The sequence below is a fragment of the Saccoglossus kowalevskii genome, chromosome 18 (assembly GCF_978046115.1).
Source record: "Saccoglossus kowalevskii chromosome 18, keSacKowa6.1, whole genome shotgun sequence".
In the NCBI taxonomy this organism is placed as follows: domain Eukaryota; kingdom Metazoa; phylum Hemichordata; class Enteropneusta; family Harrimaniidae; genus Saccoglossus; species Saccoglossus kowalevskii.
The window spans coordinates 26,865,880-26,888,224 of NC_140658.1; the positions used below are offsets into that span (position 1 = coordinate 26,865,880).

The 22,345-nt window shown below is 38.4% G+C and overlaps 1 protein-coding gene across 1 annotated transcript; it reads left to right on the forward strand.

The window, feature by feature from the left end:
• The first annotated feature begins 36 nt into the window (after positions 1-36).
• Positions 37-19,731, forward strand: LOC100375987 (uncharacterized). Its single transcript, XM_078013453.2, has 4 exons — positions 37-177; positions 1,445-1,581; positions 8,545-14,931; positions 15,176-19,731. The coding sequence occupies exons 2-4, from the start codon at positions 1,452-1,454 to the stop codon at positions 15,235-15,237; spliced, it is 6,579 nt and encodes a 2,192-aa protein (XP_077869579.2). The 5' UTR covers positions 37-177; positions 1,445-1,451; the 3' UTR covers positions 15,238-19,731.
• Positions 19,732-22,345: the final 2,614 nt, after the last annotated feature.

Genomic DNA, 22,345 nt, shown 5'->3' on the forward strand with positions numbered 1-22,345 from the left:
GGAATGAACTCGCCCAGACAAACTATTGCGCATGGTCATTACAGTCATTGCAAATGGCTGACGCGTGGGAATGAATCGAAGCACACAAAAAACTGGAAATAACAATTGTTTCAGAAACTTTGTTATCGTGTTATTACATTATGGATTTTCTGTCGTGCACACACTGTGAATACTAAGGTAACTATCGTGTGTAATTTTATGCCAACACATCATGAAACTAGCTTGATACCACAGTCCGGTGTTCTAATATTTTTTACAACTTATGGTTTTGTGCATCGGCGGTGAAACTAAAAAATATCCTTATATAACGCCGGTAACAACGGGTTACAAAGTAGGGTATTCTATCAAGACGATTTGATGATAATGATGATCTACAGTTGCACAATATTTTGTGAACGGTCAAATTATTTCCAATATCTGAGCATAATTTCACTACCTTTCATTGTATTTTAGGGTATATGTCCCTTTTTATTATAAAATGCTGTATGTGCTTCCTTGTTCTCCGATTTTTTTTATATTTTGTGATACGATTGCCCCAGTGGTTTGTTTGGGCTGGAATTTTTGGGACTTGAGAGTGATATTTGGAAGAAAACAGAGTAATATTGAACATTGGCAATCAAAAATCTGCATGTTCAATGCCTTGCCCTCTGGCAGTTCAGCATGAATTTCCATAAACTGTCAAACTACCACTTTTGCACATGAAATTGAGTGTTGAACTTTTTTTTGGTCAAAAACTGGAAGGAAAACGGCGAATACATTTCGAAAAAATTCTGAATACAACAAAATGCATAAACAATTCAACAATAAACAGTGAAGTCATTCGTATAGGGCTGTCTCTCACTACTAATATTATAGTAATAGCAATGGGAAATTTAAGGAAACAAATTTATTGATACTGTTGACTGAGATCTCTTTCTCAATACAGACCAGTTCAAAAGTGCTAATGCGAAATTTCTTTTACTTCCTGTTTCGTTTGTTTTGGATCATACTTGAGCGAAAACTTGTAGTCCTTACAGAATTGTTATCTAGTCTATGGCAATCATTGCTTCAATCAGTGTGGTTAATGCAACAATATTATTATTATACGTCTTTTTCTAGACTGGTCCAGCTGTGGCTATTTTAATTATTTTCATTCTTAAATCATGGTTCGATGTGAAATTACCACAACTGGTCTATTCTGAGGCGTATTAATTGCTATTAATTATTCATGGTATGGACTTCCAAAAGAGGAAAGTAAAAGTGCGCTAGTTCAATGGGTTCTACGCGTCACCTCAAAAACACAGCCACAACTATAGAGGGCGCTATAGAACAGACCAGTCATGAAAATTTCGTGTCAACGCGAGTCATTCTCCAAACTTGTTTTTCAGAGAAATATATAAAACAATAAAATTGCCACGACTTTGCCAAAGTACATTTGAAAATAATGATACACTTGACTTTACAGGCTTATCATGGAAGAGTTGCAATTCTTTGACTCCGGTGTGGAGTTGGCCGTGACGTGTGCTGGCCATATTGATGATCCTGGTTTAACAGTACAGTTGCAACACATAAAGTCTAAACTATGTGAAGTATTAGATACAGGTGAGTTGAATTACATAACAGTACAAAGTAAAATACTATGCTGGGATTCAGGAACAGCCAATGAAAAAACATTTTAGTGTTAATGGAGGCCCAGCTCTGTGATGTACAGTGTGATGTATATGAAAGATGTCTGTTCTCCAACTAAAATTACATACATTATCAATGCATAACAATAGAATGTTTTAATCACCTCCATTGTTAGTCCCCGTTCGACACAGTCTGAAAACTGGGACTTGGATTGGATTGACCTCTGTGTGTGCGTCTGTGGATTCCTAGCACCGGACCTATATCTTGGACATGCCTAGACAAATCACATTGAAGCTTCACACATACATGGGCGAATGGCGGCCAATTTTGTACTGAAATCTAGCATTTCTGGCATTCCAGAACTAGTTCTTGGTTGGATTTTGTTCAAATTTAGTACATACATTGGATGTTATGGTACCTTGGTGCACTTGGTGCACAGGCACATGTCTGTGTGTGTGTGTGCGTGCGTGCATGCGTTCGGACCTACATGTAGATTTTAGAGATGCCTGGACAGATTACATTCGAACTTCACACATACATCATACATACCTAATATTATACAAATGCACATCAATTTGTTTCTCGATCTGATTGAAGATGCCCGAATAGCGACATTTTTCTTCTCAGCTGTTTACAGATGGATTTTGTTCAAACTTTGTACAATACATTGGACATTATGGGACCTTGATGCACATCATTTTATTTTACAGATCAGATTTTATATTCATTATACATCATGTAGTAGATATACAGATGTATTGGTTTGACCTCTGATTCAAAATGGCCGAATGGTGGCCATTTTTCTGCTAAAAAATCATCAAAAATTGAACATTCCTGGCATTCTGGAAAGGATTTCGGCCGGCCGATGGATGGATGGATTTTCTTATAAATATATTCCAAGCGAAAATAAAGTATTTTATGTACCTTTGGTAGACCTCACTTAGATTTTTTTCCATTTTATGATAATATCTTTAATTTTAGTGAATATTTTTGTAATTTTTGGTATAATTTTTTGAAAACTGCAAGTCCAATTTCTTTAATACATGTATTATACATAATTGTACTACATGTGGACCTCTCTCAAATTTGTTCATTTTGTAATGATATCTTCAACTCGTTAATTGAAATGGGCATTGCTAACAGTGAAGCTATTTCAGTCGTGAGGCTGCTTGTTATTTGGAGGTGTTAATTCCATGTGCTTCATCTTCAGCTACACTATTATCTGTTGAGTAAGTTCAAAAAAGCCACTTGATCTATTGAAGGCAGCTTCCTGGGTCTCTTTTGCTCTAGGTTGACAATGAAACACAATTCCTGCAAACTAATACAGTTACATTATTGGAAGGATCATAAGTGTGTATCCTTTGTTTCCAACATACAAACGTATAACACATGCCATGCAAACTATCGACAGTGCAACTAATGCCATTTAGTTGCCTCTTTTGCTGGGCGTTTAAAAGTATGTGTGCGTGTTCGTACATCACTGAACTTAACTTTGACTTCCAATAAAGCAATGAAAAAGACTATTTAGTTCATAGCTTTTTAAAAATGGAAGACTGGACAAAACGTACTCAGACAAAACGTCCCAGTAATAAGTGAAAGACATGTACATGTACATTTAAATTTGATTTTTCAAGCTGCCAATCTGGCTTTCACACACTGGTCGATCCACACAGGACTTCACAAAGTCTACCGTTTCAAAATAACAAGATGGTGAGTTTAATCTCAAGTCCAAAATAAACATAACAGTATGTTTATTTTTTTTTCTTGAAAAATTCCACCTGAAACATTCTTAACGGTACATTCATTTATTTTCTCTAAATTGGGCTGATTAAAAACTTGACCTATCAGGTCAATAAACACACTTTCAGGTCACTCGTGGGCATAAAAAAACATGGCGGATATCGTGTCGCATCAAGTGTTTAAATGAGGGTTACATAGGCAAGTTCATTCGTTTCACAATCCGATTCAAGGTGGCCGAATGATGGCCATTTTTTGATGGAAAATTCTCAAATTCTGCCATCAAGAATTCTGGATATCTGCCATACATGGGCAGCAATTTTTTTGATCTTTGAAGACATTGAACATGATGGGATCATAATGTATTTCAGATCAGACTGTATGACGGAAATTTTGTATTAACGAATGCTGTTCTAAGGCCATGACTTTGACATGCTTTGACAAATTGTACTCTGGTAATAAAGTGTACAACTACATTAAACATCATGTCACACATGTGTTACCAATAATGAAAATTAAATTGGTGTCATTGTCCGATTTTACAAGAAATGTTGTAACAAATGTCCAAATATTGTATTGGATAAAAAAAAAATCATACATGTATATTATTATGGATATCCATCATGATATTATTCAAACGTTTTTAAAAATTGCAAGTCTCCAGTCTGCTAATAGCGGTCTATTATCGGGTATACAATTCATCGGCCATTCGTGATAAACATGTTAAAATTGTATTTTCAATACTAGTAGTTAGAATAGTAAAAAAAATATCACAATAGTGAAATTGCCCGTCAGATACACACTGGTATGGCATATTCACCTGCACTAAACTGTATACATGTAGGTTGTTATCATAAAATGCTTACTGACTTGTAGAGAATTTCTGGTTCACAGATCAATTTGTAACAAGTTGACCCATGTTGTAGCAGGACAAGTAGGCGTAAGTGGCACGCTCGCCGGCTAAACTTCAGACCCTACTAACACCTGACAGAATAGTGTACGTCTCGTAGGCAAGTTCAATACTGCGACTTTGCAATGTTCATGCCTTCTTGCAATGAGTTTCAATTAATATTCATTTTGGTGGTCAAGGTAACACTGTCAATCCATGGAGGTAAAAGACAGGAGGAGTTACAACTGGTTTAAGATCAAAGGTTTCAGGATCATTTCCGCCGTTTACTCGGTGATTATAATGTTTGCTAGTTAATCTAGCAGGAAACAACAGATTATCGAATTAACATACTGCAGGACGTAAAATTTTCATGCAATGAAATTTTCGCGTAAAAGCAAATTAGAAAAAATTTGCGTTTTCCTTGCAGATGAATTATTTCAACTTTATTATTCAATGCCTGTTACTAATTCACACATTAAAATGGGTGTTACGCTTCCACTAGCCATCACACGTCCGAGGATTATCGCTATTGTTACTGCAGTTCACACTAAGAATGGTAACCATTTTACCAAGTAAAAAATACGGGAAACAATGCATATTTAGACACTGTTATCATTCCGTATGTGACATCGTCTAACCAGAAGCTGCGGTTACCCGAAAAACAAGAAGCCCTGGCAATTCAGCCCTCTGGAATATTCGAAAACCGTCTGACCAAAGGTCATTGTTTAAAATGGTGTTTCGTGAACTTAAGTTGTGTACGTGTTCGAGAAGTCAAAGTCGATGATTGTTTCAATTCAATGGAAGTAAATGATATTGAAACAGTCGTGATTGAAGAGGATATATTTTGGATAATAGCGAAAGGTGTACCCAAAAGTCTTGCAATAACGAGAAATAAAAAAAAACTTGTCTACTGCATGCGCGGAGTGCTCTGGATGGACATTGTAAAGTAGGCTTCAATTTAAACTGAAACATAAGTTGGCCAATTTAGTGCAACCCTACGAAAACAGCAGTTGAAATAACCTATAGGTACAGTACTCATTTCGCCGAACCTCCCGCCCGCTTCCGGATTTCGATCGCTTTTTTTTCGCTCGTTTTATTCAATTCGACCGCGCAATTTCCGCTTTTTTTTCGACCGCGCAAATCCGGAAGTATCCGCTCGCGCAATCGCTCGCTCGCTCGCCTGACAGCGCAACCGTCCGCATTTACAGTTCATTACCTACTGTTTCATGTACAAGTGTATCATTTTTGTTTTTTATGATGTTAAAATAAATCAAATACGACACTGACACAGACACAACTAATATGAAATAAAACCTTTCTATTTTTGGTGGAGAGCGAAAAATGTCTACTGTAGAGTACGGTATTCGTTGAGTAACCGTGTGTAGGGTGGTGGTTGTCATGCACGCATGGTTTGGGTTTAACACGGGTCAAGTTGTAGTTATGTTAAAATCCGTGGCACCTATAACAATTGAAGAATATCTGCAGGAATAGTAAGACTGTGAAAAAAAACGACTGATCGATTGTTATAGAATGACCGTAGTGTACAATTTGTCAAACAAATACAATACTTGCAAATGTAATGTCGGCCAGCGCCCATCTTACTTGTCCGAAGTTGTCGAAGCCGACATCAATGGAGATCGCGTTATTTAACTAGGCGGCTGGCAAGCGGACTAACACGTTACATAAACTTGTTGAATTACAATTATGGTTTTTATTTTTGCGCCCAATGTCTCGTTATAAAATAAAGGATTCAAATTTTGCAGGGTAATCCGTTTTTTGCGAACTCTGGGCGAAATACTTTCATCAGCTGTACGTAGTTCACTTACAGCCAAAACAAAGTTAGCTTGGACATAAGTTGTGAGACGCGACAAAACAAACGCTGCCAGTGATAGATAGATAGATAAAAGAACAAAATAAACGCAATCAAAGGCGCCGACCACACGCTTTGGAAATAAATAGAACGCGTTGCTAAGAGGAATCGCACCTGCATCTTGACGACGTCTCCGGTCATGAGCAGGGTTTGCCGCGTCTTAGAAAAATTGAAAGTTAAAAAGGAATCAGTGTCGGGGGAACCATTCACAATGTTTGCATGAAAAGTCCCACGCGAAAGCGTTTTTTTTCCTGTTACAAACACTATGGTACCTGAATCCCGATTAATTCATAAATATGAATCGGTAAGGGTCAATTTCCTGCAATCCTTCAAGATTAAATTTGCCTCCGAAAATCTTTCTAACGATGACCTGGAAGATTGCCATGATTGAGTGTCACCATTTCTGTTATAAGATTTATTCAGTATAATAATACAAATGTTCACCCCAACAGAGGTGGACATACAGTTTTAGCGACTCGAAGAGCTCATTGTCAACCGAGGCGAAGCACTACGATAAAGACTTTCCGTTCCCAATAAATAATAATAAAAAAAAAACTTCTCTCGTTTCTTTCGTTTTGGGGGAAAAAACCTGGGAAAAAACCTGATTTTGACAAAATAATTTAGAAATTGATATTAAGAATAATTCATAACGAAATCCATATGTACCCATATTTTTTTTTCATAATTACTGATTACACACGAATATTACAGAAAAAAATAATTTGCTATATTATCTATATTTGTGCCTTTTATTTGTCTTGAATCGTGACTGAAAGGAGCTGGATGAAATTACAAACTATGTAGTGTATTCGACAACTCATGTATGAACAACAATTTTAATAAATATGATTTTACTTGGTAAAATTACTGTATTTTTCTACATAAAAACAAAAGAATTCCATAATGTCTTTGTTATCATGATAGCGTTGTTGGTAATAGTTGAAAATGATACATCCACGTGAACCTGCTTATATGAGATCGAAGGAGTCTCTGTTTACAACAGCCGTATACATCTAACTGCGTCATCGCTAAGTTTCCTTGTGGACCACGAGCTCCGTTCCTTGTTTGCACGTTATCATGTTCACACAAACGCAGACATTATTTGTAAGGGTGCCCTTTTAAATGGCACATTTTCTCGATGTTTTAGCGAGTACTCCGCGGGTATATGGCTTGTTCTCACATCAGGATAATTTTCCTCGAGTTCACTCATCGCTTTCCCACATGCACTTCTCGTTCTTTGCTGCTAACTTTTTTGCACTCTAATATGGTGTTGTTTTTGTCTTTCTAAACATCGAGTTTATTTTTGACATTCAACGAGATCGCTTGAATTTTGAATTTGATGACGGTTCGAATTTATCCACTTTTACAGTGATCAACATTGCGTTCGAGTAGAGTTACTAGTAATTACAAGCCTGATTTACATTTTTCTTGCGGTGTTTTTTGTCAATGTATTAAATATAAGTGCTTTGGAAATAACATAATTATATTGCGCGAGTGAAAGAGTTTGGTGAGACTGTCACAACACGTTATTTATTTCCAACGCGCGTGGTCGGCGCCTCTGATTGCGTTTATTTTGTATTTTTGTTTTCAAAATGTATCACTGGCTGCGTTTGTTTTGTTTTCCTCAACAAATTAACTGTTCCGAGATCTCTTTCATTTTTCGTCCGGCTGCTGCCAATCCAATAATTCGTCGCCGCATGTACTCAGACAAGCGATTAATCGTCGGCAAGTCGGCTTGCGTAGCAAACGTTACAATGTGTCAAGTGATTTGAAGGCGTCTTTGTTCCAACACAGAGAAGCAAAAGGCGTTGTGTTTTGAATCGTCATTAAAACCTAAATTTATTACAAATAAAAACTTAAGTTTATACATACAATGTACGATCATTGTTACTCCAGCGGTCGGTTGGCAAGCGGACGATGTTTCTGAAGCCAGCCATAGCAGGAGAGAGCGAGCGAACAAAAGCGAGCGAGCGAGCGAACAAAAGCGAACGCGAGCGAGCGGAAAAAAAGCGGTCGGTTTCCGGTCGGAAAGCAGCGAGCGGTCGGAAATTAAGCGATAAGCGGTCAGCAAAAAAGCGATAAAAGCGGGAGGTTGAGCGGAATGAGTACTGTATTCCTCAAAAACATGGATAGCTGTCACTATCTGACATTCCTGCAATTTGATTGGTACCAACAAAAAATAGTGGGGGAAGTGAAAAACTACATTGTTCTGTCAGGCGTGTGTTGGGTTTGGAGCACTGCAGAGGGTGCAACTCACACGACCTTGTCAGGCGAACCCATGTTGCTACCTTGAATATATTAAAAGAATCGACCAATATGTAATAGCCATCACTGTACAGTGAAGCTGTAATATTCAATGAGCCATTTGTAGAAATGAAAATAAAATTGGTTGTAAACAGTGATTTTAATGCTTTTCTGGTTCTGTTTTTTTTTCTTTTAGCCAAATCACAAGTAAACATCAAAAAGATTGAACCATGGAACAGCATCAAAGTTACCTTCAGTATACCAAGAGAAGCTGCACTGCGACTCAGAGATTTAGCTCGAGGTGGAAACCAAGCTTTGAAAGATTTAGGAATACTCTCCGTACAGATAGACGGTGATGATGTGATTCGACTCACTTTATCAAGAGACAATACAACACAAGAAGTTACCTTTAGAACAGCTCCACCACCACCACCAAAACAACCACTGCCATCCCCTCTTCAACAGACTTTGCAGTTTCCTGGTCCTGCATTTGGTTTACCTTCAGTTTCGTCTTCTCCAATGCCAGGACCAAGTGGTGAGCAGCCACAGCCTCAGCCCCAACCAAAAAAGAAGCGTGTACGCAGAACCAAAGAAAAGATTGCAGCTGCAGCCGCAGCAGCCGCAGCAGAGGCTACACAGAATCAAGCCATGCAAAGGTTACAACAGGAACAGTCAATGATGGTTAACCTTCCCCAAAGTGAAATGGAAAGGCAAGAAAAGAGCCGCCCATCGAATCTCAATCTAATGGGTTTATCCCAGGATGGTGGTGGTGGAAGCTTCCCAATAGGTGCCCGATTCCCACCCATAGACAATTCTATTAGGCTCACCAATAATGGAAATAACTGCAACAATATGGGAAGGAAGCAAGATGTTACAATGACAAGTCCTTTACTAGTGAATCTTCTTCAGAGTGATATTTCTGCTACACAGTTCCCATTCTCGGCATTGTCTGGGAAGAGCACACCACCAACAATGAAATCAGATGAAGGTGGTGAGGTCCCTGTTTCACGTGCAATGTTCCAGGAAAAATTTCTTCAGTTGCAACAGCAACATAACCAGCAGCAGCAATTACAGCAGCAGTTTTCATCAATGCAGCAACAGCAGCCTGAAAGACAGCAGCAATTTCAACAGCAATTACAAAATTCCCAACAGCAGCAGACACAACAGCAATTGCAGCAAGCTTTTCAGCAACATCTACTACAACAAGCTCAACAACAGCATGGCCAACAACAACAAGAATTTATGACACATCAACAGAGACAGCAGCAACACTCCCATCAACAATTATTGCAACAGCAACAGGAGTCTGCTCAGATGCAGCAACAGCAACTTGTGACTCAACAACAACAACAACAACAGCAGCAGCAGCAGCAGCAACAACAACAGCAGCAGCAGCATGTACAACACCAAAATCTATCTCAACAACAGAGACTTATGGGACCACAACAGTTGCTTTCACCACATCAGATACCCCGGCAACAATTTCATCCTTCCATGCAAGGGCACCTGCATCCATCAATGTCACAGCAGCAGTCTCATCAAGCACAACGCCCTCATATGTCAGGACAACACTCACAGATGTTGGGGCCATACTCACAAATGTCAGAACAGCTTCAGATGCCAGGACATCGACCACAGATGCCAGAACAACTTCAGATGACTGGACAACTACGCATGTCAGGACCTCCACTGCAGATGTCAGGACAACAACAAATAATGTCTGGACAACAGATGAAACGAACACCACAAATGCTAGCGCAACAACAGCAGATGGCTGGACCTCATCAAATGCCTGGCCATCGTTTACACATGCCAGGGCAGCAGCCGCAAATGCCAGGACAGCAGCCACAGATGTCAGTTCAGCAACTGCAGATGCCAGGACAACAACCACAGATGCCAGGACAACAACCACAGATGCCAGGACAACAACCACAGATGCCAGGACAACCACCACAGATGCCAGGACAACAACAAATGCAAGGATTGCAGACGAAAATTTCTGGACAGACAGCAATGCCAGGACAACAACAGCAGATGCCAGGACAACCACGGATGCCAGGACAACTGTCACAAATGCTGGGACAACAGCCAATGAGGCCAGGACAACAAACACAGCTGCAGGGTCAACTGTCACAAATTGCAGGACAACAGTCGCAGAATTCAGAACAACATTCACAGGTGCCAGGGCAACAGTCCCCAATGCCAGGACAACAGTCACAGCTGCAAGGACAACAGTCACCGATGCCAGGGCAACAATCTGCTATGCCAGGACAACAGTCGCCAATGCCAGGACAACAGTCACAGATGCCAGGACAACAGCAACCAGTGCAACAGTCGCCAATGCCAGGACAACAGTCACAGATGCCAGGACAACAGCAACCAGTGTCAGGACAACAATCCGCGATGCCAGAACAGTCGCCAATGCCAGGACAACAGTCGCCAATGCCAGGACAACAGCAACCAGTGCCAGGGCAACCGCAACCAATGCCAGGACAACAGCCACAGATGCCAGGACAACAGCCACAGATGCCAGGACAACAGCCACAGATGCCAGGACAACAGTCACAGATGCCAGGACAACAGTCACAGATGCCAGGACAACAGTCACAGATGCCAGGACAACAGCCACAGATGCCAAGACAACAGTCACAGATGCCAGGACAACAGTCACAGATGCCAGGACAACAGTCACAGATGCCAGGACAACAGGCACCGATGCCAGGACAACAGTCACCGATGCCAGGACAACAGCCATCGGTGCCAGGACAACAGCCATCGGTGCCAGGACAACAGCCATCGGTGCCAGGACAAAAGCCACCAGTGCCAGGACAACAGCCACTGGTGCCAGGGCAACAGATGCAGGTGCAAATACCAGGACAGCAAGCACAACTTAAGGGACAGCAACCACAGATGCAACATCAGCCAAATATGCCAGAACAACAGTCTGAGATGTCAGAACAGCAAGCAGTGTCAGCAACACAAGTACAACAGCAGGGACAACAGCAGATATCAGGACAGCAAGCACAAATGCAAGGACAAAAGCAGTCACATATACCAGGAAAACAGCAAACTTCAAGACCAGAACAACAAACAGAAATACCAGGACAGCAACAGTCAAAAACACCAGGGCAACAAATGCATATATTAGGACAACTACATTTAACTGGACAAAATTCCCTGATTCCTGAGCAAAAACCACAAATACCTGATCTTGCACCAGGTCAACGGCCAAATGGTTCTGGTAAACCAAAGTTACCTGCACAACCTTTGCAGTTATCAACCGAACAACTTATCCCAGAACAACAATCACAGCAACCTGTGTCAGCTGGCCAACTTCCTCCCCAAAATTCCCACATTCAAACATCCAGACAACAAACACAGCAGGTACCAAACCAGCAGTCTCCAGATCATCTTCAACATGCATCACAGCTACAGCAACAATCATCACGAAAGGATAGTTCTCCTTCACAGCTGACTGGTCAATTAGAGGAAGAGCAGGTGCAGCCAAATGATGAAGAACCGCATCAGAGACACCATTCAAAGCAACAGAAAGTCACTGGTGAAAAGCAAAAAGAAGAACAAAAATATCAGATACAGCAACAGGAACAGTTACAACAGCGTAGGCAGCAAAATTTACAACAACAACATTTTCAGCAACAGATACAGCAACAGCTCCAGCAGCAGCAGCAGCAACAACAGCAGCAGCAGCAGCAGCAGCAACAACAACAGCAGCAGCAGCAACAATTACAAAATCCAAGGCCTCAACAATGGCAACAACAATTGCAGCAACAACAAAGGCCCCCACCCCGATTTTCACAAGGGTGGATGAAGAAACAGTTGGCACCATCAAATCTAGACAGCTTATCAGGAATGCTATCAATGCCAACCGATCAACTGAATCTTTCACAGTTTGTCAGACAATTAGCTGAAGGAGTTCAGCAACAAATGCCACAGTTTCACACCCAGTTTTCTGAAGCTGACTTTGAACGTCAGCGAGAACAGTTACTCTCTTTTGGATTAGGGGCTAGGTCCACTGAACAAAAGGGACAGATGAAAGCCACTGAAACCAAAGTTCAAGGTGGGGAAAACAGTCAGCAACAGTTTCAGAAAGAACAGCAGAAAATTCAAAAACAGCAACTTAAGAAAGAGCAGCAGCAACAACAACAACAACAGCAGCAGCAGCAACATCACCGACAAGGACAGCAGCAACCAACTGCTACTTCATCATCAACATTGACACCTTTCCAACTACAACAGGAACAAAAATTAAGAACTGAAACTACTTCTCATTTAGAGACAAACGAACCAGTACTTTCAGGCATGAAAGATTATGTGAAGTTTTCTGGTTTATTCAAGGAAAGAAAAGAACTCAAACAAGAAATGATTTCTGATCAGCAAATGCAGTTAAAAGTTGAGCCAATTGCATCTCAAGGTGTTCCCATCTCTGAAAAGATTAAAAGAAATGATATTGAAGAGAAAGCAAGTGTTAGTATGGACACTGAACTAAAGAAAGAACCTGAGTGTTTGCATGATTTCTTGGGTAAAAATGCCACACAAATGAAAAAGAATGCACCAAAAAATGAAGAGAAGACGAGTTTTGAAGATGATGCTTCACAGAAGGAGTTATCCCTTGAAGTTGGGAAAAAGATTAAAACTGTTAAGGAAGAACATCAGAATGAAAATGAAATTTGTTCAAAAGAAAATATGAGGACTTTGTTGACAAATATACAAGTAAAGGTTCCAGTTTCTCACTCCAGTGATAGTAACATCATAAAAGATTTACATGTAGCTGAAAAAGCACAGACATCAACAGAGGAACCCTATGATCCCCTGCTTGATTTACACCTCCAGACCGAAGAAAGTTCTGTTGATGAACCTAAATTGTCCTCAACAGTGTCTACCCCTACTGATATAAAGGAAGATTGTTCACCAGATACAAGTCAATCACATGCAGAAGATACGAAATCTGATGTTGAACTTGAAGGACTTGAATCGGCCATAGCAGAAAGTTTGTGTAGGGACGAAGATCGAGATTCCCTGAAGGATGCTGCTTCAAATAATGGATCATCTGTTGATTCCTTGGGGATGCAGGATGTGAGAAAATCATCAGACTTAAGCTCCACTGGACTATCCGAAGAACTAGTTGGTAATATAGCTAAAGAAGAAATCAAGGCAGTTGAGACATCTTTATCTTCAGATGCTGCAAAGAGTACATTTGAAGCAAAAAATGTTCAAAGTCAAGGAAAGAGTTATGATGAACAAAATTTTGCTTCTCAGATTGAGAAGGAAGATGCTTTGAAGACAGTGCCCAAAAGTGGAAGTGACCTTCTTGTGCAAATGATTAAAGAGGTTGAAGAAGAGAAAAAAACGATAAGTCCTAAAACATTGCAGAAAGATGAGACTTCTGCCAAGTTAGACAATAAGTCTCAATCCAAAAGTGAGAAACTATCAGAACTCAAGGCGATATTAAAAACTGTCCAAGCTGATCATATTGATATAAAGGATGCAGATGATATGAAGCTAGACAAACATTCAGTTGTTGGGATGGCACAGAACAGTGGACAACAGGCACCTGATGAAGTGCAGGACACTCAAAAAATTGTTCTGGCAAAGCATGCTGGGAGGGTAGAAAAGTCAAGTCCTGAAAGAGAAACTGAAGTCTTACCTAGGTATGTAACAGAGTCGCTTGAGGAATGTTACACAGAAACTTCTGCAGTTGAAGAGGGCAAAGGAATTAATGCACCTGATGATAATGATGAGTCAAACTCAAATGTTTTGGACTCCACGATACAGGAAAAACCTCAACTATCTGAACCTGTGAAAAACGTACTACTCACTGATGAACCTGGTGAAAATGTTGAAACTACAGCAGATGTTAGCTGTACAGGGACTATTACTGATGGAATGTCTATAAAGATTCCAGAGCAACCTAAGGTGTCCTCCTCTACTTTAGCTCTGGAAGCTGAAGAACTGTCCAGTGGAACTGGCCAAATTGCAGACATATCAAAGACTGAACAAACTAAACTGTCAAAAACAGAGCCAGTTAAGGATTCTACGGGAGAAGCTCATGACGTTATTGATTCTTCTGTGAGGGAAAAAGTTATAAATGAGAAAAGGGAGGTGAAAGATGAATCGCAAAAAATGGAAGAACAAGTGCAAGTATTGAGTCAACAAGAAATAGCTTACAGCAGTACAGGCAGCAAAAGAACTGCAAAACAAATTGAAGATGCACCTGCTGAAAAGAAATTGAAGGACAGTGCCGAAGAGGAAAGTGTTTCTGCAAAGGACCCAGAAATTAAGCCAAAAGCCACTGAGACAACATCGGAAAAAACAGACAAGCAACCAGATGATGCAGATGAAATAAAATCAACTGAAGAGGACAAAAAACCTAAAGCAGAAATGATCGAAGAATCACCTGTAAAAATTCAATATGCTGGGAGGGGAAGAGGGAGGCGAGGGGGAAGGAGGTCACCTACTGATATGGGGAGAGGAAGGGGTGACTCACCGGCGAGAAGGGGGCGTGGACAGCGTGAACGAGATTCCTCACCACCAAGAAAAAGAACTACTAGATCCAGTGGTGGAGGTATTATTAATATTGTAATAATTTGAAATTAATTAACTATAAACAAATGTTCATCTTTAAAAAACCATTTATTACATATAGTAAAAAAAAACACTGAAGCGCCAACATGCAGTGATAACAGCATGAGCGTGTATAACATTTATTACAACAATATCTTCTTAATGATTGTTCTTAAAAAGCTTACCAATTAAATAGAATCGCTACTCAAACTCATTCGTTTTTCCTCCTATTTTTTTTTTTACAGCGGATATCTGTGATCCACTGCCTCCGCCACAGAAACGAAGACGAGCAAAAGAGAAACCGTGAAAGTAATACTACCAGAAGTAACATTTGTATCTCTTCATTATGAAATGTTCAGCAACAGATTCCATTGCGTCTGGAATCTATCCATCCATCCATATGTCTGTTCTCTTTGAATGTTACGTCTCTAAACACAGTTATAAATTTGGGAGTTTTTTGCATGATTGTGGAAAAATATCAGTAATTTGAATGTTTCAGACAGTTTTGGAACAGGTTTGTAGTTGAATCAAACAGGGAGAGTTTGATATGTTGAAAAAAACATTTCAACAAGCTGCTCTCTCATTGGTCTGTTATGGTTGGGTAGCCATTCAGGTACAATTTGTATAAGTATCTTATTAGTTATACATTGTGGAAAATACATATTTAATTCATAATTTTAAATTGCATATATATGTATATATGAAAACATTTGAGCAAATTTGAAAAGAAGTCTTTTTTGCTTTATAAGTTGTGCATTAGCTATAAATTGTACAGGAGTACATTTTTTGTGGAAAATATAATGTCGTTCCTTCACGTGGCAGTGCACAACCATATGAAATGTTTAATTACAAGCCTATTGTATTGTACAGTTGGGGTTAAGATAAAACTGATAAATACAAGCCATTGTTTGTTGCCCATAACCAAAAAACAGCACAAATTAACAGTAACAAGGATTTCCTGTATACTTTTTAGTGTACTGCACACTGTGCAATCTCAGACGTGTGATTTTAAATTCAGAGTCCACACACTATAACCGCGACTAACAATTTATTTTCAGTTATTAGTTTCATTAATTAGTTGATGCTGGAATTGTTCACTTGTGTTTACAGAAATGAGCAAAATATTCATCAAATTCAATTGTTCAATACATGTTACAAATAAGCAAGAACACAAGCAAAACAACCAGCAACGAACACTAATTCTTTCACAGACTCACTCATTTGCATAAGTATGTTATGGAATGTACGTTTGTCAAGTAATTTTGTGATTATCTTGGAATTTGCACATTTTTTTTTAATTCATGTGACATCTTCATCACACTTCATACCATTTTCATATCTTTATTTATAAATCTTTCACACATGTAGTAACAATATTTTAAAGTTTTGTATACAATATGATTAACTCTTATAGCGGGAGGGTTGTCACCTGTGCATGTGCGGAAATTGAGTCCCAATCGACGATAACAATAGCAATGCAACGCAATAGCTAATGGGTAGACGCTTGTAAACAATGACTGTGGCCATCTGAGGCATGCGCAGGTGACGACTCCCCCACTTTAAGGCTTCATAATTTGTGGGTGCAACATTTTGCCTATTTTTATTTATTTTTCAATAATTATTAAAGGTTTTGATCAAAATTTTGAAAAAATTACACGAGATAGAGATGATTTTAGGGTTACTCTGTGAATGTGGACGAAAGTTGACTTTGCCCCACAAAGGGTCAAGGTTGTGAATAATCAGAGGTACATTATTTGGGGTTTGCAACGCGCATAGTACTGTATGGTGACATCATGCCAAGATCCCATTCAAGTCTCATCTGTAGATAGCGAAATTGATGCTACGACTTTATGACATGACACAGGCGATTTGTAATAAAACAATATGTATTGCCACATTCATAGTGAAAAAATGTAATACATCGAAAATGTACAGAAAATATAGTTATCGTGAGCAGCTATTTTGATCCACCTGGACATCTCAGTATCCTAGTTACCTCGGGCATGCGCATTCGCATTTTTCTGAGTTGGAACGCTTATGCGAGAGCAATATTGAAACAGGATCTTGGTATCATGTCACCGTAGTTGCAAACCCCAAGTAATGTACCTCTGGTATAATATAACATCGTCTCAGATTATGCAAGTTAGGTTCATGCTGCTCTTCTCCCTGGTAACAAACCACATGCATGTTGTAATTGGTTACTGGTCATTTAGTTTTTAACCCAAGTTCTTATTGGTTCCTGATCATGTGGTTTGTAACCCACAGTCTGATTGGTTGATGATGATGTTGTTTGCAACCCAAGTTGTGATTGGTTGATGATAATGTTTGCAACCCAAGTTGTGATTAGTTGCTGATCATGTGATTTGTATAGGTAAATTGGTCAGATGTATAAATTGGAGCTGATGTATAAGTACTACAGTAACTGTGCCACCAGCATCTCCACATATATCAGATCTTAATCACATTGACCTGTGTTCTGAGTTAAAAGCTTTCTTTAGATTGATGTAAAACTAGAATTTTTGCATAAATTACATGAATGGAAACTGCCAAAATACTGCTATTTTACTGGCAGGGGACAGGGATGAACTTGTATAGCGAGGTACTGCCAATGAAAATAAGTAGCCTTAACTTTCTCATCACCAGCTCCCAATTTTCATCAAAAATTTACAAAATTGGTCCTCTTTATGGTCTGAAATTCCTCCAGAAGATTGGGACAAAAATAACCCAATTTTTTTGTGTAGAAACTGAAAACTTATTCAAATTTTGTCTGTTGGCTCCAAAATTAGGGTTCATTTCCAGAAATATTGAAGAATATAAGAAAAAAATGCAGAAAAATGTGGGCAAGAAAGTTTGTTGGTGAAAAAGTTAATGATGCGAGGATCCCATCAACCTCTGAAAAAACAAAAAGGTGATGGTAATTACTGTAAACTACTTTAGTTTTGCTGGAATTAATTTTCGCTGAAAAGACTTTTTGTGTGTTTTGTATGGAATTTATTTTTGACGAGTTGAATGTAAAATATAGGAAAAACGGTATATTCGCTGGTTTCTATTTTCACTGAATCATTACTTCATTAATTCCAAGCAAAAATAAAGTATTTTACAGTATTTGCCTACGTTGCCTATAGTTACCGTTGCATGGCGTTCAAACTCAAAATTTACCTGGAAATCGGATATATTTTGTAGCTGGGCTTCTTCATCAAATAATTAATTATTTTACGAAAGTTGCACATATCTTTATTTAGCTTTGGTAATGTTGAAAGGTTGATGATCTGTTCAACATGGGTATACTAAGTGTGGAAAACACATTTTTTGGCTGACTTGAAATCCAAACATGTGCTACTCAATGACCATCACTTTTAAGATTCCAAAGGGTTCACTCGTCGGATCTAAAATCTGGCCAGGAAATCTCGGGAAAAGTCTTTATGGCAGCTAACTACCTTAAATGAACCTATTTGAGGCGTCTTTGAAACTATGGTTCTTTATAATGAAGTGATAGCATGATGTTGTCTTGTGCTATACCAGTAATATCAGCATTGCATCTAATAGTGTTATCATTTCCGTAGTCTGGTGTAATGTTTTATATTTATTTTCGTTGATGAACTTTTTTAATAAAATAAGTTTTCAGCCTTTTGAACACCATGATTTTTGCTGCCAATATTTCAGTTATTTTTATGTAATTTTCTATAATACCTTTGTTAATTTTGGACCAAATTGAAATAATTTCCTCTTACCTGCTATTTTTGATTAAATTATTGAATAACTGCATGGTTATTTTGCAAGGGGTGAAAACAAGTTACATTGGTGTTCCATGGGCTTGTACCGTTGTAGTCCATGCCCCCCCCCTCTCCGAGATTACTCTGTATCTTGGTTTATCATGCATTTATGATAAAAAGAAGAATAGGCCATTATAAATTGTTATGTATCTGTACAGTGCGAGTGAAAAGCCTTTTGAAGCTTGTGTAAATATTGTTATTAAATGTTTTTTTTACATTGGATCTAAATGAGTGGTACTGATTGTAGTAACACCATAACCTCTTTATGGCACCTAAGTTTGTAAGCGAGAATTGTTTCATGCACCCCCAAAGTGAAATTAAACTCTGGTAGCAAGAATGATTCATGTCTACAACCTTAATATTAAACCCTCCAAGGTTAACTTTTGGCACTTTTCAAAAAATAATTTGTTAGATAAAAACCTATTATGATTCATTTTGGTCCAAAATTGACCAATTTTAAAAAAATACAAATTTTGTTTTAAGATTTGCCATGGCATTCAGGTTTGTTTGTGCAGCAGTATCCAACTGTTTTTATATAACCCACTTTGTAGTACAGTTGCATATTTTGAGGTGGTTGCCATGGGAACATATTGTCTATCGAAAAGCTGCATTTGTGATGTAAAACACCATTGATTTTCATGAAGTATAGGTATTTACAAATATGTATGGTGGAATTTTTTTCTTTGAATAGTACTGATTAGCCAGTTTTTGAGGTCTGGCTTGTGCGTAATTGGGGACACATGCTTGTGTATTAAAGCGAGGGGGTCGTCACCTGCACACACATAGGCATTGAGTCCCAAGCAGCGATAACGCACTAAAAAAAAATGCAAAGGCTCATGGGTAGGTGCTTTGTAAACAATGGCATGCTATGGCCATCTGACGCATGCATAGGTGACGACTCCCCTCGCTTTAAATTCGAGAAGACCACTTCCACTGAATGGTGATTTTTCATGGCATACTCGCCCAGAAAAGGTAATTTGCCTTTTATAAACTGAAGGATTGTTGAAAATCCGAGACCGATCATGAAACGCGCATTTTGTCTTTTTTTGAGTAAGTGTGTGAACTTTGTAATTTCCCAATAACTGTTCAAATGAACCCAAAAGCCTTGCAGTATACATGTATACTGTTTTGAGGTGTCACACTTGTTTGGCTAGATTGTTGCTACAGATCATTTCTATTGTGGCATGGAAATCAGATCGAATACATAGACTTCACTCTATTCCAGTCATGAGTAAACTTGTGTGCAGCCACAATGTTTACATAATTTCAATTTGAGGTGTGAGCAAGCTAATATTTACCTTCCTCTATAATAATGATATGTTGTCTTAACCTTTTTCAATAGTGTCAAAAGGTCAACTGACGATGAGAGCAACAACATACTTTTGATGGGCAACTAATACAGACCTGTGAGTTCGTAAGCGGTTGCAGGAATTGGGGTTTTATACTATATGTATTACTCCAGTCCCTCAACTTGAACTATTATTTTAATATTAAGGTAGAAGTTCAAAAAAGTGCTGTTCTGTTAATTTTTGATTTTTTTCGATCAAACTTAGATCGTGTTTTAACACATTCTACTACGTTCGATAGGCTTTTCGTGGCCCTGACAGAATGGATGGCTGCATCGATGTCTCTGTCTTAAAGTTGTTGTCTCCTACTTTCATGCATTCAGAAGCAACATACTCTGGTCCCTCTCCCATTATATCATTCTCGCCGATAGTTTTCCCACATTTCGGTAAATAATGTACTGTCTCTCGCGTTGTAGCAAAAATCAAAAAGTGTATACGCATGCGTAGATGTGAATCGGAAGGCTTCTGTTAAAAATTATGTCATATCATATTTAATACCAGTGAGTGGTTTTATGGTCGTATAAAATAAACTACACAGTACAGTAAAGTTAATCAACTAAACAGAATGCTAAATAATAATACAAACGCATAAAGAATCACAATATGCTAATTTTATGTTAATAGCAAAGTCGGCTAATAATAAACAATTTGACAAACGCAAAACACGCATGGAGACAAAAGAGCTATTAGCGTTTCCCAACCGGGTGTTGAGGGACTGGATATTACCCTGAATTCCGAGACAATTGGTAAACTTGCACAGTTTGGTTCCCATAGATAACTTGCACTCATTGTACAAGACGTTTTTGTTTTACAAAGTTGATCAGATATGTGCATTATGGTTCCTGATAACAAAATTTGACAAGAAAAATCACATACAACTTGTGGGAAAAATTCATTGATATCTGCTGCTGAATTTATATAAGCATTAACTCACACGTGCACAGTAGAAGGTATTAAAGTGCTCAAAAAAAATTGTTTTTCGTAATCTTTTGTTACAAGCAGTCATCTTTGCTAAATCAAGTCCGTACATAATAAGGTTTCTTGTCGAGGGCGATGCCAAAATTAAAAATCATTTTTTAGGCCAAAAAGAACCCCAAAATTCAAAAATAGTCCAATCAATTTACTCGTCTTGCGTTAAGTCACAATGACCGAAAATGTGGAAAGGTCAACACACTTTTCGTGAAGGGTCAAATTCAAAAGATCTGTTATAATGGTCCGATTTTGACAATTTTGATGTCATAGACCATTATGCCAATCTTAGCTATGAAAATACAATTATGTCATAAGATGGGCCTATTATCCAACTTAAAAATGATTATTACATCAAAGTTGATCATAATTGGCTTCCTTTACATCAAGCACGATAATTATAGATAACAAGCCATGCATGGCACAGTCCCTGTTAGTTATCAAATATAGTTTTGTTTATAATAATATAGCTGGAATATAACCATGTCAGGAATATGATTTTTTAACATTAAAATGATTGACATTTGTATCTGATCGTCAAAACAGTACTGGTCCATATTGAGAGATATTGCTCTGGAACAGCATTCAAAATCAGCCATTTTGAATACATGATGTATAACGAATATATAAAATTTGAATATAATCAGTCAAAGCATTTAAGAGGTATGGCTCTAGAAACCCAATCATTAAAACAAAATGGCCGCCAGTCAGCCATTTTGAATCCAATCTGAAAAATAAAATGACGTGCATCAGGAACCTGTAATGTCTAATGTATGTACCAAGTTAGAACGAAATCCATCCAGAAATGCTTGATATTTGATGATTTTTTAGCACAAAAATGACCACCATTCGCCCATTTTGAATAGGATCGTCAAACCAATATATGTTTATCTCTGACATGATGTATAATGAATATTTAAAATTTGAACATAATCAGACAAAACAAGTCGGAGATGTGGGTCTAGAAGCCCATTCATTAAAACAAAATGGCCGCCAGACAGCCATTTTGAATCCGATCTGAAAAATAAATGACGTGCATCAGGAACCTGTAATGTCTAATGTATGTACCAAGTTTGAACGAAATCCATCCATAAATACCAGAAAAGCTTGATATTTGATGATTTTTTTTAGCACAAAAATGGCCACCATTTGGCCATTTTGAATAGGATCGTCAAACCAATATATGTTTATCTCTGACATGATGTATAATGAATATTTAAAATTTGAACATAATCAGTCAAAACAAGTCGGAGATATGGGTCTAGAAGCCCATTCATTAAAACAAAATGGCCGCCAGACAGCCATTTTGAAACCAATCTGAAAAATA